Source organism: Sorex fumeus, unplaced genomic scaffold, assembly GCF_029834395.1.
Source record: "Sorex fumeus unplaced genomic scaffold, SorFum_2.1 ptg000047l, whole genome shotgun sequence".
NCBI lineage: Eukaryota > Metazoa > Chordata > Mammalia > Eulipotyphla > Soricidae > Sorex > Sorex fumeus.
Window position 1 is genome coordinate 56,689,411 of NW_026606104.1, and position 17,550 is coordinate 56,706,960.

Genomic DNA, 17,550 nt, shown 5'->3' on the forward strand with positions numbered 1-17,550 from the left:
GTTACTCTCAGATGTTATTCAAGATGCTTCTGACCCCATGGCCAGTGCTGCTTCCACCGATGGTGTATTTTTCTGGCCTTGGGGACCTGCAGGAAAGAAGCCCGGCCAGGTCAGGTACTCCGAGGAGCGCAGGAGCAGGAGCAGGGATGGAGAGATCAGGGACACAGTTCCCGGGGCTGCAGTCGGTGGTGAAGAGCTGAAAAGCCCAGCTAGGGATGGGAGGAAAGGGAAGCATCTGTTTGCTTCAGACACCCAGAGTCTACCCCTGGTCGTTCTGAGACCCCAGATCCCTTCCTGATAAGCGTGTCTCCAGACACGGGCTCTTCTGGAGCAGGGGAGGTGGAAACAGTGACTTGAGCTGAGGGTGTAAAGGAGAGAGAGAGCAAAAGGGAATGCGCCTGCCAGAGGCGGGGGTGGGAGTGGGGGTGGGAGTAAGGGAGTAAGGGGTGGTGGGAGGGATACTGGGATCACTGGTGGTGAACGAGCACTGGTAGAGGGATGGGCACTCGATCATCGTATGACTGAAACGTAAGCACGAAAGTCTGTAAGCCTGTAACTGTACCTCACGGTGATATATTAAAAAAAAATTTAAATAAAAATTGAAAAAAAAAAGCTGAGGGTGGAAGGCAGAAATGAGTGGGAGCCATTTCCTTCCCCCCAACCTTTGTGGCCGATTGATTCTCTCAGGAGAACACACAGATCCGCCAAGGCCCAGTCCCAGTTGCCAAGGAGTAGACCTCATGGCCTGCACAGGCCACACACAGCACTCTCCCAGTCTCGCACACAAGGCTTGCTGGGGCACATTCTCTACAGCACCCAACGCATCATGACCTCTGGCCACTCGGATCAGGACGGACAGGCGCACCCACACAGAGGCAGAGTCCGAGCACTCCCACACAATGGGCAACCGTTCCCAGGAAAGCCCCGGCCTATGGATGTCACCCAGGGCTAGGAAGGATGGGAAGTGTCCTCGGTGGCCTTTATTGCCATTGTCTGAAACAGGAAGTTGTCTCTCTGACCTTTGGGGGCTAACGTGTGAGAAGACTGTCATTCACCCAGTGACGTCAGCTCAGGTTGGGTGGGGTGAGGTGGATGTGGTGTCTGGCCCTGAGTGGTGGATGGGGGGTTCAAGGTCAACACTGGGGAGTGTTGAGAAAGAGCGGGCATGCAGATGTGGGTTCCCCAATTGCTTCCAACCTCTGACTGTAACCTTGGGCAAATGACTTCATTCGGAGTGATAACAGAAAAAGGGAGATAAGGCCGGCAGCCTCACAAGGCCGTTGGGTGTGGAATGCCGAAAACACTGCCAGGTACCAGGCAAAGGCCCCAGCAAGAAGTGGCATTGAGTGGCTGCATTCAGTGGCTGCAGGGGTCAAATGGAAAGACCTACTCCAGCTCAGGAACATATGCTGGAGGGCCAGGGCAGGCTGTGTGGCCCACCCAGCCTTCTCTCCACACAGGCTTCAACCATGCTCATCCCCGACATCGCTGGTTCTAGGATGCCGAGAGACCAAGTGTGGGGATGGGGCTGAAATCACCCTCCCCCAGTCTCACCTTGGAGCAGGTGTCAGAGGCAGCCCTGGAGGACGCCCCACCAACGCTGACCCTGCAAGCAGCGTTCTAGAGAACACTGAGCTGCAAAGGCCCAGTGAAACCCGCCAGAGGAAAGCTGGCAGCCCTCTGCCCTCTCGTGGCCTCTGGTGCTCACTGCAGCCTCTGCTGGGCCTGAAGGCGTATCCGCCTGGCAATGCAGGGAAACTCACCCAGGAACCAGACAGCTCAGGAAACACTGGGAACTGAATGCCTGGGCCTGAAACACTAGCTCTGCTGCTATTACTGATGCTACTGTGTAAAGGTAAAGGTAAAGGCTCTCCCGTTGATCGTCGATTTGCTCGAGCGGGCCCAGTAACGTCTCCATTGGAGACTTTGTTGTTACTGTGTTTGGCATATCGAATACTCTCGGTAGCTTGCCGGGCTCTCCGAGAGGGGTGGAGGAATCGAACTCGGGTCGGCCATGTTGGCCGCTTGTAAGGCGAACGCCCTACTGCTGTGCTATCGCTCCATTGTTATTACCAGGACCACTGACGAAAGCTGTATTGACCCAGACAAGTGACTTATTTTCCTTGTGGCTCCGAATCTCCATTTGCAAAGTCGTGCAGCGTCTTTGACAGATACCTATGATCTGTATCACTGCTTCAAGTCAACAATAAATGGCAGGTGTCTGTGGTTCTGGAGTCAGCACTGCCCAATAGGCTGCATGACAGCCCTGGGGCTGGGATTTGACTCTGAGGTAGCCAAAACGAAGTGTGTGATTAGTCACATATCACACTCAGGGTAAGACAGGAAGCTTACGTTCAAAATTACTTTAAACCCATCAGAAATGAAACCATGTCAGGGCTATACACACCTTGTCTTGATAAGCCTAACAGGGTCATTTTCCCAGCTCGTGGCTATGGTCTGTCACTGAAGTTAGCTAGTTTGCATTCAAAGAGCTGTACAGAACACATGAATACTATCCATTCGAATAATATACAGGGCACACACATGTAGAGAGGTATGAAGCAAATAATAGTTATGGACTGGTTTTTAATCTTTCAGGTTGGAGAGATGTCTAGTTGGTAGAGCGTGGCTTGCCTGTGGCTGTGTGGGGTTTGAGCCCAGTACCATTTTGCTACATGATTTAAGGCCCCTCTTGAAGCTTTCAGGATAGTACCGTGTTTTGATTCCGGGTAATCAGATGCAGTTAACCTATCCTCAATTCTGACTGGTGCTTACTGATGCTTATATAGATTTCCCAGGACTTTGTGTGTGTGTGTGTGTGTTGTGTTGTGTGTGTGCGCAGGGGTGGTTGGTGGTACCCAGCTCTACTCAGCTTATTTTCAGGCTCTGCAGACAGGGATGAATCCTGGCCATACCTTGGGTGACTATATGTGGTGCCAGGAAATAAAACCCCGTCAGTTGTGTGCAAGACAAGTGCCCTACATTCCACCATCTCTGCTTCCAGGAACTTTTTATCCAGCTTGCAGAGCACATCAGTCAGTAGTTCCTTGCACGCTAACATATCAAAAGCACTGGGAATTAGGCATTATATAATTTTTTTCATCTGGTTAGCTAAATGGTACAATTCAGTGGCACTCAAATAGCACGGAGTCGGTTTAGGATTCAGGTTCAGACCGAATTACTCCTGATTCTCTACCAGATTGAAGAATTTAGGCCCTTCTGGGGACTCAGTTTCCCCATCTGTAAAACTGCGATGTGTAGACTTTATCCACCCTCACACCCCTTCTCGTCCTATCCTGCAGTGCTGAGGTGCCGGGGACAGGGCTCAGGGCATGTGCTCCAGCCCTTGGATCCATTTCCCAAGCTGCAATATCTAGGTAGTTCTGGCACTCGATGTGTTAAGTTACAAGTAGTGAGAGGCCTTGGTGCGTGGGGAAACTCTTACCTTCTTGAGTGACCTAAGTGCAGCCTTCAGTTGCTTCCACCAGCCTTGTGGGTCCTGCTTCTGTGTGTTTCCAAGGCACTTGCAGTCTCCCCTGGCATGGTTCTCTCCTTGTAACCCACCACTTCCCCTCCAGCCATTCTGGCTTCTAGGCTTCAGAACCGTGGTGTAAGTGGGAATTCCTTTCCTCTCCGAGCTACCCAGAATAGGTCTTACCCAACTTGCGGCTCTCCTCAACCACTGCCCCAGTCCTCAGCATGACCTACTCCTTACCATCAGAATCTTGCCTTGCTAGGTTGATCTTCAGAGTAGCCCTGCGGCACTTTCCTTGGTGTTGCGATCTGATCTGCGCCTCTGAAGGCAGACGGTATGGCTCTGAGTTTCTGATAGGAGGCCTGACTCAGCAAATGCGGAGATGTTTCACCATAGGTGGAGAGTGCAGTGGCGAAGGCGCTTCTCTGGCACAGAGCCGAGACAGGTTCTATCCCTGGCGTGGTTCCCTGAGGTCCACCAGAAGGCCAGAGTGCAGAGCTAGGAGTAAACCATGAACGCTGTTGGGTGTGACCTCCATACTCCCCCCCCCCCCCCCCCCCCGTGCCCCCTCAGTTCCACCACTACTTTTTACAAACAACTCTGTGGGAAGACAGTGCTGGATATAAAATGGGGTAAGGGTAGGACTAGAGATACGGGAATCCCCTTCAAAGTAATACAGGATGATTTAAATACTAGAACACAACACTGGAATTAACCCAGATTCATCTCAGCACTGTACCTCGAGCTTAGCTGCTTCCCAATTTGTAAGATGAGGACATTACAATCTGCTTCGCACACTACGTGCATATGTGGGATTCTCTCTCTCTTTTTTTTATTCCAGGCACTGTGCTGAATGTTAACACACATTAACTTAATCCCACAACTCCAGGAAGTAGCTATGAATGTCCTCATTTTACAGGCATTGAAAATGTGGAAAATGAAACTAGGAAATCAAATAACTTCCCCAAGTTTATCCAGCTAGTTCAATAAGTGACAGTAATTACTGTTCTCAGGCAGCAATACCGAAACGCCACTCTGGAGACCCCAAAGACGGCCCACTGGCTTTCCACACCAGAATCAATTCCAGTCTTGCTTCCTCAACAAAGAACACAGACCAAAAAGCATTATGGATTAACATATTATATTTATTTTAAGTGCCATTCATGCATATCAGGTCTGGCAGCAACAATCCTAATGACACTTGGAATATTTCTTTACAGCACTAAACAGTTACAAAGAATGGGTGCCGTTCATCATAGAGGCAAAATATGAAATCGTGCAATAGCAAAACTGTAGAAACATTAAAACACTGACTGTCCAACAGCAGTACAGAGCGCAGAGTGTGTGCACGAAAAGCCGATGCATCTCCATCACATATATACAATATAGATATGTACACATCACCCTCTGAATGAACGGTATCAAAATACTCTATTCCATTTGAAATAATCCCCGGGCTGATTCCCTCCCGTTTCAAAGGACATTTTGAGAGACACTATTTACAAGAACACACACACATGAATACATTTACATTTCAGAAACTACCACAAATGCCAGTCGGATTATTCTCCTGGACAGAGTGCACCCATTCCATTAGATGCATTTGCTTCTTTATCCCCAGAAGATTTCAGTCAATTTACATCCCAAACAGAGCTTGCTCTGCGTTAACAACCAGCCACCAAATGGGTGCAGGAAGACCCCTCCCAGGCCTCCCCGGGCAGCCACTTCTGCTGAGCCAGTCAGAAGGCCTGTCCCGGGCCCCTGAAGCACAGAGTGGGACGTGTCTGGATGGAGCTGTTGCCTTCACAGCAAGTCTTGGTTAGTTAAAATTCTCACAAAAATAGTCATCACTATAAATCAATAAATGACCGCCAAATGGGAAATTAGCTTTGCACGATTTATAAAATCTTCATCAGTGGTTTCTACTCTCAATGATACTACATTCCAATACCCAAATTGTTTAAAGTGCGTATTGCTACACAAGCAATTTAAAGTTTCAAAACAGCGATTTTAGTATCAGAAAGCAGTGATGTGAGTAGACTATTGAAACTCACCACCTCCCCCCACAAACGTTTCGGGCCTTCCCTCTCTAGGCTATTTATTTTACCTTGTCTCTGTTCCACCTGGGAGGAACCTATTGGTTATCTTTCCAGAATCCTGATTTTTTTTTTTTTCTGATTCAAGGGACTAGAAAAATGAGCCTCTTTCTCCATGCCAAGTGGGTCCAAACAAGAGGAACATAAAGCCCTTCCCTTTCCCTCAAGCTCATCAGCCTTTCCTGTGGATGGCTTCCCAGTGATTCATTCAAGTCAACACTTCATTAAAAATACCCACACACATTCACCAACACACTCTCATACATACACAAAGAAACAAAGTTGTCTGTTTAGTTCAAGTAGAGTATTCTCAACCACAGAATCACTCAGGCTAATTAAAGTAATTTAAGCATGGTAGAGATCTTTAAAAAAGCAACCGGTGGGGTGCTGATTTGATGGAATACATCATTTCCCTATCAGAACAGAAATTTTGCCCTTTTTTGGCTTACCCAATTAAAAATCTATTAAACATGACTTTTCACTTTTTTAATAAAAGACAATCCATGCAAAATAACCATAATACAGAGTAAAACAAAACAACAAAACCTAAGAGCAGGCTGCATTTCAAAGAATGCAGCCAAGCACCGTGCGTACACAGACACAGGACAGCAGAAACAGCTGGCCACTGACAAGAGTCGCCACCAAGAACTGAAGCCAAGAGAAGCTACATGGGCCTCTACCCTCTTTTCAGGGCTCTGTGAATAGAGAACGAGCAAGAAAACTTACTTTTAATCCCTGCCTGCTATTCTGTTGCCCAAATGAAGTCTGATTCAAATTCCAGAAAAAATCCTCCTTAGCTAATAAGTTTTCAACCAGTAGGAATGCCAAGATAGAGAAATATTCACATGGTAAAAAAGGAGTGAGATAAAGGGAATGACACAATCTCTCTCTGATTGTCTTGTCTGTAAACGCTTACCAAGAAAAAGAACTTCAGGTTTTCAGACACTGCATTTCTCCTTAATAAACCCAACAGAAGCTGAGCATTCGCAAAAGGTAGCAATAAATATTAAAATAACACTTTTGGATAGTAAATATATAAGTGAATGTGGAAGCACTGACTTGTGAACTAAAGACCTAAGCGATGTCCAGCTTCTAATCAATCAATTACATTTTAGACTTATTATCATGCGGGTTTAAGAAAACAGACACAGATAAGATACAACATAAACCTCTATAGTTCCCCAAGCACCAAAATGTTTTTATCAGTTCTTTATGCTGCTTCATAGGCAGAAATAATACACCCCTCCTGACTGTACCACACTCTGGATTCTTAAACATCCTGAGTGAGAGAACTCATCATCCACACTTCTGAAAAGATTAAATGAGGGGAACTGGAATTTGGAAAAAAAAAATCTATTTTCTTTTAATTGCCTACAATTGTTGAAAGCATCCTGCAGAAAATAGCCTAAGGAGGAATAAAAACATAGTAACTTTCTTTTCAAGACGTAATAACCCAATTAGAAAAATTGAGACCTTCCAGTAATTTTTATACATGTATTTACAAATCTGTTATCTATAAACTGCTTGCAGCAAAATAGGCTCTGTCTGAAAATCAGTCTGGCACTTGTGGTCAACATCAAACTGACACGAATATGCAAAAGCCGTCAAATCACACAACAGTTAGGAGCTACATAGGGCAGCTGCAGGGAGACAAACATGGAGTACTTGTTTGGGTCAGATAAAAGCAGTAAGTTATCCAGCCAGCATCTTTTTTGATTGTCTTCAAAAGTAAATTTGATAACATTGGTAAAGTGATTAGTAACTTTCTTTTTTTCAACTGGATTCTCCGAAAATTTTTCCCTTCAACTGCACAGAAAGGTGACTATGGGGTCTGGTGCCTTTGAGATAGAAGCTCTACACAATTGAATCCCAATCAAAGTCATCCTGGATGTCATCTGGAGGCAGCGAGCGTCGCATCTGGAAGGCTTGGGAAGGCATCATGTGCTGCTGATTCATGGCTCCGTGATGACCTGGAAGAGAGGAGGCAACATCTGTAGTGCCTTGGGTAGGGAAGGACAGAAGAAAGGAGGCAGTGGCTGCCGAGTACTTCCTGTGTGCCATGCACCCAGCAGCCATGACCTCACTAACTGAGCAAGAAGCATTCAACCAGATGGCTCCTGTGACTCTCATTTTATAGGACAGGGGGCCCGAGAAAAGAGGATGAGCAGGTTACTGAAATCACACAACCATATGTAAACTAGTAAGGGGAAAAAAATGAACCGGACGTGGCACAAGCAAAATCTTGAGTTTGATCCCCGGCACTGTGCTGGTCTCCCGCACTGCCAAGTGTGGCGCCCTCATCAACAGACACGTTGCCCTACCTTAAAAAAAAAAAAAATAAAGAAAAAAAGAGTGCTCAAGTGCCCAAGTACTTACACAACCTTTCCAACTACATTCCACTTTGCTTCAGTCTAGTTCAATAGCAAGAAGTGGATCACATGGGAGTTTTTTAAGAACGATACCTGCGCACTACTGAAGCCACACACAGTGAATTTCCCTTAGCCACTGCAATGCTGTGCCACCAGGTCAAGGGCAGGTCCCCAGAGAACAGAGCCGCACAGGAACTGTGGGAAGTGGAGCTGCTGGTGCTCCCCACTTCCGGGGTTTTCTGCCTCCAGAACTTTGACAAGCGTGATTCTGGTGTTTGTTTTTTGGTTTTAAAAGTAATATTCTGGAGTAAAGGGCCGCCAGCAGGCCAACCTGTATCTGTGAGGCGAGCGCATCAGCAGCCTGATGATGCCTTCAGGCTTCCTGATACCCCAAAATTGCCACTGTGCCTTTGGCCAGAGCCCCAAAAACTTAGGACCAAGTTTACCAAGAAATTGAATGGTCAAAAGTTAGGTATGTGGAAAAAAAAAAAAGTTTTTAGGTATGTGAAAGCCATGCCCACAAACCACCTTTGGTTCGGCTATACAAGCTCATTTACTGGTCTTTATTTTAGAGACTCGTGGAGATCAAAAGCCACAGTTAATCTTGGCCCCAAACATGGTTGAACAGACCGGGGTAAACTGGAGGGGGGCAGGTTGGCCTCATGGCTCGCCCAAGCAGGGGCCCCAGCAGCCACTTGCTTCCACAATCCAAAATCGCCACCATACCCCTTTCTCAGGACACAGGACTCCACTTTCTCAGGACGGATCTCACCAAGATTTAATCTGATGAAAATTCTGGTGTGAAGGTTTTGTGACTGAAATCTCCATGCTTCCTCCCCACACTTCCCAGTACTCATGGGTGCACTGGCAGTCACCTTCACGAACTAACTCCAGCACTACTATGTAAGCTCTATCACGGCCTTGCTTCAGAGACCCATGAATAAATCTCGAAAGAGATCAAAGGCTGCAATTAATCTTAGTTTGGCCTCTTAAGAAACTGAATGGTCTACGCAAGTTATTCTCCTTTTTAAGCCTCTGTGCTTCCTCATCTAGATAATCTTTCAGATCCCTTCCACCTTGACTTGTTCTACTGCCCTGTTAAACATCCCACATTCAGAAACCTATGAGGGGAAAATTATAAAGAAGTATTCCTGAAATTTACCTCCTCACTAAGGCACGTTTCAGTACATTTTAGCTGGGGAGAGGGAACGGAGCAGACTATAGAGGAATTAATCAAAGTAGGTTCAACACATCTGCTGAAATCCCATCCAAATTAAACAGTCTCAATTTAAGGTACCAGAACAAACCTTAGGCATTTTGACCCCTAAGAAGCAGATCAAGTTCACAGCATCATGGGCAAAAATACACTTCAAGTTATGTGGTTCAAACACCAAAAAATACTTGAATATATTCAACAGATCTGGAAACAAGTAGTTTATCTTTAGATTTTGCTCTCCTCATCTCCTTAACAAGTTCACTCTATCCCGAGGCAGACGTGCTTACTATTAGACAGCAAATGCTTTTCAATAACAAACTCTTAAATATGGGCCAGAGAGATCGTGCAGCAGGAAAGACACTTGCCTTTCATGCAGCCCAAGTTTGATGCTTGGTATAACATACGGTCCCTGCAAATGGCCAGGAGCGATCCTGAACACTGAGCCAAGAGTAAGCCTTAGCACGGCTAGGTGTGGCCCACAAAAACAAAAACAAAACAAAAATCCAGCAAACCTAACTACCAGGGCTGGCTGGAGAGAACAAAACGGGCTGGGCTCACACAACAAACGGAGTATATACTTTGGTCGCTGGCAACACATGGTCCCCTGAGCACTGCGGGGAGTGATCCCCTAGTACAGAGCAGTAACAGTGCCTGAGCCCGGCTTTGGTGTGGCCCCCGAACAATCAAGTAACAATGAAGTCTTAGATGCCTGAAGAAACAACACACACCCTCAAATTACCTGCAATTGTTGTTCCCGGAGTGCTGAGTGCCTGTGGAATATGAGGATAACCAGGGGGTGGCATCACTGAAGGAGGAAGATTTTGCCTGGAGTCCATATACAAATTTCCTAGACAGATTGAAAAGCAGAAAGAACATGTCACCATTAGTAAAATATATCATGTACTAAACTGTATTAGAAGTGTTATCTAAAATTAAGCAGAGAAGCTGAGGAAAGAAGGGAAGGAAAAATACGTCCATTTCGATGTTAAACCTCTGCCTGAAGGTGGTGCTGGCTTTTAAGCAGGATGTCACTCGAGTGGGAGGCCACTGGATCTAGTTGTGGTGCTGCCTTCAACTCTCCAGGAACTCACAGGCAAGTTACGTCTGTCATTCCATCTCATGACATTTTGAAAGCATTTTTATCCATTACTTCACTTGAAGCTCTAAGTCCACAAAGAAGGCAAAAGAAGGATCATCCCCATTTTAGAGATGACGCAAACAAAGGCTAAGATGGGCTAAAAAGGAGCCGGAGAGAAAGTACAGTGGCTAAAGCACTCGCCGTGCACGCAGCCGACCTAGGCTTTGTTCCCCAGAACGCCACGTGGTGCCTGAGCACTGTGCCAGGAATAAGCCCTGAGAGCAACTGGATGTGGCCCCCCAAAACAAAAGAGGCTTCATGATTTGCCCAAAGAAACATAGCTTCACAGGGCTGGACCTAGAATCCAGTTCTCCGAACGTAAGAATTCTTTCTGCCATGTCCTGTCTCCTCTCTCTCCTGCCCTCATTCCCGTACCCTCCCAACAGACCCAACCATGCCGGCCTTGGCAGGTTCTGAAATAACTGGAGGCACAAAGTGATAGGAAAGATTTGCACGGGGTAACAGAGCTGTATCAACCAAGCAGAGATAATTAAAAATGTATTGCTTAGAAGTGTGGTGCTATGATGTGTAGATTTCATTAGAATGGAATTTTCAAAAGTTCCTAAGTTAATACCATTATTACTTTTCTTTTGTAATTTGGGCTACACCCAGTGGTGTCAGGGCTCATTCCTGACAGTTTGGGGTACCATATGGGCTGCCAGGAGTTGAAGCCAGGTCAGGGGCGTGCAAGGCAAGCATTCTACCTGCTTGTACTACTGCTCCCACCCCTTCACAGTAATTTGAAAATAGGAATCAGCATCATAATCTCTCAAATTAGGTCAATTCTGTTGCCTCCTAACACGGAAAAGGGAGGACAACATCATATGCCCTCGCACAGAGACTCCTCAGGCTTACACTATACAAAATATCTGGAGTTCAGAAAAGCCTATTTCCCTAAGGTACTTCACACAAATTACATTGGCATTCTATCAGTGGCATAATCAACTAGAAGACCGTGTCTACATTCCAAGAAGAACCAAAAGGGAAGAGAAATCTTTTTGTGGTAAAGATACGGCACAGTGTAACTGGCTGCTCTCGTGTTAGCACTGCAACTGTAAGGTCAGACTGCCCATGTTTGAGATGAAGTAAGGTAACTTTATAGGGTTTGTTTTGGGGTCACGTGTCCTGGTTCTGCATGTAGGAACCATTCCTAGTAGACTTGGGGGGCAATACGAGGTGCCGGGATTCCAACCTACATCAGCTGTGTTTAAGGCAAGCGTTCGATCCACTACAGATAATTCAATCAGCTCGACCTCAGTTCATTTAGATGTTGAAGAAATGACACACAACTATGAATGGAATCCAGGGTTTCTGACCCCCAGCCACTTATTGCTTTTCAAGATATGCTGACATGTCTTTTTTATAGTAAAGATTTCAGCCAGAACTGAGCTCTTCGACCAATTTATCTTGGTGATTCAGGAAGGAAAGTTATACTAAACTACAGCTCTCGCATATTCTTTTTTTTTGGGGGGGGGGGGGGGGGGGGTGTGGGACGGGGGAGGGGGCGCAAGTGGTACTTTAGCGACACCTGAGAATGCTCAGGGAACCAGGCAGTATCAGGGACCAAACCCGGGCTTCCAGCATGCAAAGCACGCATACTGTACTTCAGCCCTTTGAGCTATCTCCCCATTCTCTTTTAAGCATATTATTGGAGAGTGAAAATCCTATCTCCAGGTACTGAAGTGCTGGTCAGTTTTCTTTTCTACTTCGTACCCTTCCCAATATTGGTCAGTTTTCACCTTCGAGGCTGGTGCAGCTTCTAAAGTCTGCACCCAGCTGGAGGGAACACATCACTTCGTGATATGGGCACTCATTGATCAACTTTCCTCTCTTCATCTAGCGAAAGTGTAACTTTCTTTCTACTCATCCTTAAGCGCGTAAGTAACAATTAAAAGGCAAATACTAAATCTTACTGGAGATTAATCTGGATTTGTATTTTTTCATTTCTCCTTTCTGGCTTAATCATTCTTTAAAAGGTAAAGAGATGAGAATTAGAGTATTACGGAAATAAACAGACACCCACACTAACAGCCTAAACTTCCTGATATTTGGCCAACTGTTTAGCACTTCTATTTTCATGCAAAAATTCTGGTTACGAGGGCCAAAGAGACAGTATGTGGTCAAGGTGTCCAGACGACAGATGTGGCATCAGGGAAGTCTGAAGAATCTAGAGAGGCTACATTTTGGAACTAAGACCAAAATAAACTTTGTATTTTAAAGTCACTTTTTCTCTTTGGATCACAATTTTAAAAAGATAAAATGAACAGTTTTTTGAAGTAGCTTAATTTCTGGCGGGGGAGGGGGATGGAGGTGGGAGAGACACCCAGCAGTGCTGAGTTTACTCCTGGTCCTGTGCGCAGGGGGCCATATATATATGATGCCAGGGATTGAATCGGGGTCAGCCACATGCAAGACAAACACCTTAACCTCTGAACTCTCTCCAGCCCTGTTGAAATCCCTTCCTGTACTGTATTTCTAAGAAAATGTGACTAAGAATTATAAGAACAAGAGATGAGGGAATGAGATATCAGAAGGGAGTTTATACAGAGTGATACAAAGAGAATAGAAGGCTGACAAGAAGAGGTTCTAACTTTAAAAACTGATCAGAGAAAGGGTTAACAGGCCAGCAGGCCAGGACTGGTTGAAATTCTGTTGATTCAGAAGGGGAAAGAGAGTGTTGGGAGAGAAATGAATACTGAGGAAAAACTAGTTCTCCTGCCTTTAGAAGGAGGTGAATAAAGTAACACTGAAACCTAAGAAGCTTTGGGGATGAAGAAGAGAATACCAGCACCAAAAAGCACGATACAGAAGCAAGAGCCAGGGCCAAAGAGACAGTATGGGGTTAAAGTGTTTGCTTCGCATTGCAGTGAATGCCAGATCTATCACCACTAACTATATAGGGCACCCGCCGTCCCAACCACCCCAAAATAACACAGGGCAGGTGAGACGGCTCCAGGTTCAAGCATGGCCAGGCTTGACTGTCAAGCTCTAATTGAGACAGGAGTAGTCTCACAGCACCGGCAGGTATGCTCCGAAAACAGGGGCAGGGCAGGGGAAACGGAAAAGAAAAGAAAACCCATAATTTCTACAAATAAGTCAGACGAGGTACTTACTCAATTTTGTGTAGTGCAAGGACTGAACCTGTGCCTTACATGTGTGAGGCAGACACTCTACTACCAAGCAGCCACACCTTGGGCTGAAAGGGCCTTTGTAACTTTTTAAAGACTAACCCACACTTTCTTCTACTTCTGAACTCCCTCATCTAACAATTCCCCCAAAGAGGCGAGTGTGAGCACTTTAACCCAAGAACTTCGCCCTGGCAAGTACCACAACCTAGCACATCCGCAATCCAACAAATACAAATGGAAGGTGGAGAAAAGATAATTAAAATGAAGAGAAAACAACTTGGATAAAGCTTATAAATTCAATGTGATCCCTATTATGATACTCATGACATTCTTCAAAGAAATGGTGCAAAGACTCCTGAAATTTATATGGAACAATAAGCCCCCACGAATAGCTAAAGCAATTCTTGGGAAAAAGAAAATGGGAGGAATCAACCTCCCTAACTTCAAACTCTACTACAAAGCAGTAATAATTAAAACAGCATGGTACTGGAACAAAGACAGAGCTACAGACCAATGGAACAGGGTTGAATATACTGACATCTTCCCCCACGAATATGGTCATCTAATCTTTGATAAGGGGGCAAGAAAAGTGAAGTGGAACAAGGAAAGCCTCTTTAACAAATTGTGCTGGCAAAACTGGACGGCTACATGCAAAAAAGTGGGCTCAGATCTGTCCCTAACACAAAGTACAAAAGTAAGATCAAAATGGATTAAAGACCTCAACATCAGACCGGAATCCATAAGGTACATTGAAGACAAAGTTGGCAAAACCCTCCATGACATTGAAGCTAATGGTATCTTCAAAGACGTCACGCCACTGGCCAAGCAAGTGAAAACTGAGATAGACAAATGGGACTATCTTAAGCTAAGAAGCTTCTGCACCTCCAAAGAAACAGTGACCAAAATACAAAGACAGTCTACAGAATGGGAAAGGATATTTGTCGAACACACATCCGATAAGAGGTTGATATCAAGGATATACAAAGTAGTGGTTGAACTCCACAAGAAGAAAACATCCAACCCCATCAAAAAATGGGGTGACGAAATGAACAGAAATTTTCTCAAAAAAGAAATCCGAATGGCTAAAAGGCACATGAGAAAATGCTCTACATCAGGGAGATGCAGATCAAAACCACAATGAGATATCATTTCACACCACAGAGACTGGCCTACATCCAAAAGAACAAAAGCAACCAGTGTTGGTGCAGATGTCGTGAGAAAGGGACCCTCCTTAACTCTTGGTGGGAATGCCGACTGGTCCCTTCTGGAAAACAGTATGGACGATTCTCAAAAAGTTAGAAATTGAGCTCCATTTGACCCAGCAATACCACTCCTGGGAATATATCCCAGAGGGGCAAAAAAGTATAGTCGAAGTGACATCTGCACTTGTTTGTTCATTGCAGCACTGTTTACAATAGCCAGGTGGAAAAAACCTGAGTGCCCAAGAACAGATGACTGGTTTAAGAAACTTTGGTACATATACACAATGGAGTACTATATAGCTGTTAGAAAGGATGAAGTCATGAAACTTACATTCAAGTGGTACTACATGGAAAGTATCATGCTAAGTGAAATGAGTCAGAAAGAGAGGGACAGACACAGAAAGACTGCATTTATCTGGGGAACATAAAGTAACAAAATAGGAGACTAACACCCACTAATAGCTGAGATAAATACCAGGAGGTTTACTCCATGGCTTGGAGGCCAGCCGCACTTTACTCTAGGGGTAGAGGCAGCTCAGATAGAGAAGGGAGCACCAAATAAAGGGTGTTGGGAAGATCCGCCCAGGATGGGAGATGCATGCTGAAGGTAAAGCATTCTAGCTGTCTCAGTTACAGAATTTCACAGGAATGAGAAAAGAGAAAACAAAAATATAATAAAGTCTAACCATACCTGCTCCAATGTGTTGGGAAGGTTTTGTTGGATGGATGGCACTGTGACAAACATTTTGTTGAACATTACTCTGTGAGTGGATAAGGCCAGTTTGTGCAAAGAATTGATTAAGTGAAGAACAGAGATCAGCAAATTGAACCTGATCTAAAGACCAGTTCTTGAGATCTGCTTGTCTCATACTCTCCATCAAACCTGAGGAAAGCATTAGAAATGAAGTTAGCATAGTTCTGAAGACACTACAAGGAAATAAGATGATTCTTTTTTTCAGTTCTCAAAATTGCCACTTGCCGTGATTTGCCCATTCAACAAAATCTAACACTGGGAGATTTGTGCCTCCTACATAGTGCTTAATGGCCATCTAGTCAAAGCACACCAGACTGCTCCCTGCCAGGGCATGGTGAGGTGATGCTGCTTGGTTGGGCCCAGCAGTGCTGGAGTCATACAAGGTGGTGTGCAGGAGGTGCCACACAGTACCAGGGACTGAATTCAAAACTCTTCACATGAAAGGCAAGTGCCTTGACTCCCAATCTCTCCCCAGTCTACAATGTAGCACTGTCCGCCCGCCCCTTGTTCATCAATTTTCTCAAGCGGGCCCAGTAACGTCTCCATCATGAGACTTGCTGTTACTGTGTTTGACATATTGAATAAATACGTCACGGGGAGCTTGCCAGGCTTTGCCATGCGGGCGAGATACTCTCGGTAGCTTGCTGAGCTCTGAGAGGGGTGGAGGAATTGAACTCAGGTCAGCCGCATGGGCCACACGCAAGGCAAATGCCCTCCAGCCCAGTCTACAATGTAACTTTAAAAAATTATAGCTGACATCCTTAAATTAAACTAAGTATTTTTTTAGTATACAACTAATTGCAAAAGAAACACTATATAAGGGAATGTTTATTTCTACTAAAAAAAGTGCAATGCAATTGGGAAATTAAGAATCATGTACATTTGGCTCTACATCTAAAGGAATCAATACTCACCTTGGAACTGTGAAAGGTCTACATCTGACCAATTAACACTGGTTGCAATTCGACAGTTTTCTTTTAGCATATCAAGCGTTGCATACCAATCATTTGAAACACCTATAAAACATTGAGAAGAGTATAAATTTTAGTGAAAGCTCGAGGTACATAGTAAAGGCAGGCACTGAACTGGTCTGATTGGCAACTCCCTATCTAGTTTACTAGATTTACATCCTGTATCAGGGCAATGTGCTGGGTGAGACAGGTACGAAGTGTATTATTCCTTCTCACTTTACAAATTAAAGTGAAACCACAGAACTTAGTGAGGTCACACTGAAGAACAGACTTGAACCTAGGGCTTCAAAACTCTAGTCTGGCAAGCTAAAAACCGTTACGTCACTTTGTAATACCAAGCCTGGTAACTGCTTTTTATACACTTGTGCCGTAGAAATGAATGACCAGTTAGAACCCATAAAGTTTGTTTTCCTGTCCTGTGACCTTAACAAAAATATACTACTTCTAACTTCGAAACTGGTTCACTTTTGAAGCAACACCAACACCAATGTAAAGCACTGACTTAAGGTAAATGAGATTGTAGAGACAGAAGTGATTCTGTCAAAGCACTATTAGGAGAACTGCCTTAAAGCGGAGCTCTTCTAAGACAGGCAGCCTCTAAGAAATTCTGATGTGGGGACCAGAGTAATAGCACAGCAGTCAGGGCACTTGCCGTGCATAGAAGCTGACGTAAATTTGATGTCCAGAGCCCCAGGAGGTTCCCCAAGCCCTACCAGGAGTAATCTCCAAGCACTGCTGTGTGGCCCCCAAAACCAAAATAAAACAAAATGCTTAAGAATTTATATAGGGAATTTTTTTTAGTAAGAAACCATATTCTGTGATATAATATCAACAGGAGAGTGAGGAGTTCACAGCCTGTTTGCCAGCAAAATGTTCACCACCTCAAAGGGTATGGGGCAGAGCCACATTCAATGAGATAGTTAAACAGAGGAACAAAATCTCCTCCCAGTTATTTGCTACCCAATATACTGTCTTCAGAAAACTATGAACTGATGGTTCAAAGAACTTTTTTGCTACAGCACAGCTATATCAATTACTGGATACCTGATTTATAAAGCTCTTTAATTATACATTTTTTAAAATTAAAAAAAAAAAGAATCAGATATAATGACCCTGTCCTCAGGTAACTAACTCATCATTTATGGAGAAATTTGTTAAGAAAATACCCCAAATTAGTTATGTTTAATCCTATCAGTTTGAG

The 17,550-nt window shown here is 44.7% G+C and overlaps 1 protein-coding gene across 4 annotated transcripts in view; it reads right to left on the reverse strand.

The window, feature by feature from the left end:
• Positions 1–4,612: 4,612 nt before the first annotated feature.
• FOXJ3 (forkhead box J3) overlaps positions 4,613–17,550 on the reverse strand; it is a 133,316-nt gene continuing 120,378 nt past the window's right edge. For all 4 annotated transcript variants that reach the window (XM_056123079.1, XM_056123082.1, XM_056123080.1 and 1 more), the window contains 4 exons: positions 16,293–16,394; positions 15,316–15,507; positions 9,896–10,003; positions 4,613–7,541 (listed from right to left, as the gene is read on the reverse strand). In XM_056123079.1, the coding sequence (XP_055979054.1) occupies positions 7,426–7,541; positions 9,896–10,003; positions 15,316–15,507; positions 16,293–16,394 (518 nt within the window). In that variant the 3' untranslated portion in view covers positions 4,613–7,425. The remainder of the gene's footprint in view (positions 7,542–9,895; positions 10,004–15,315; positions 15,508–16,292; positions 16,395–17,550) is intronic.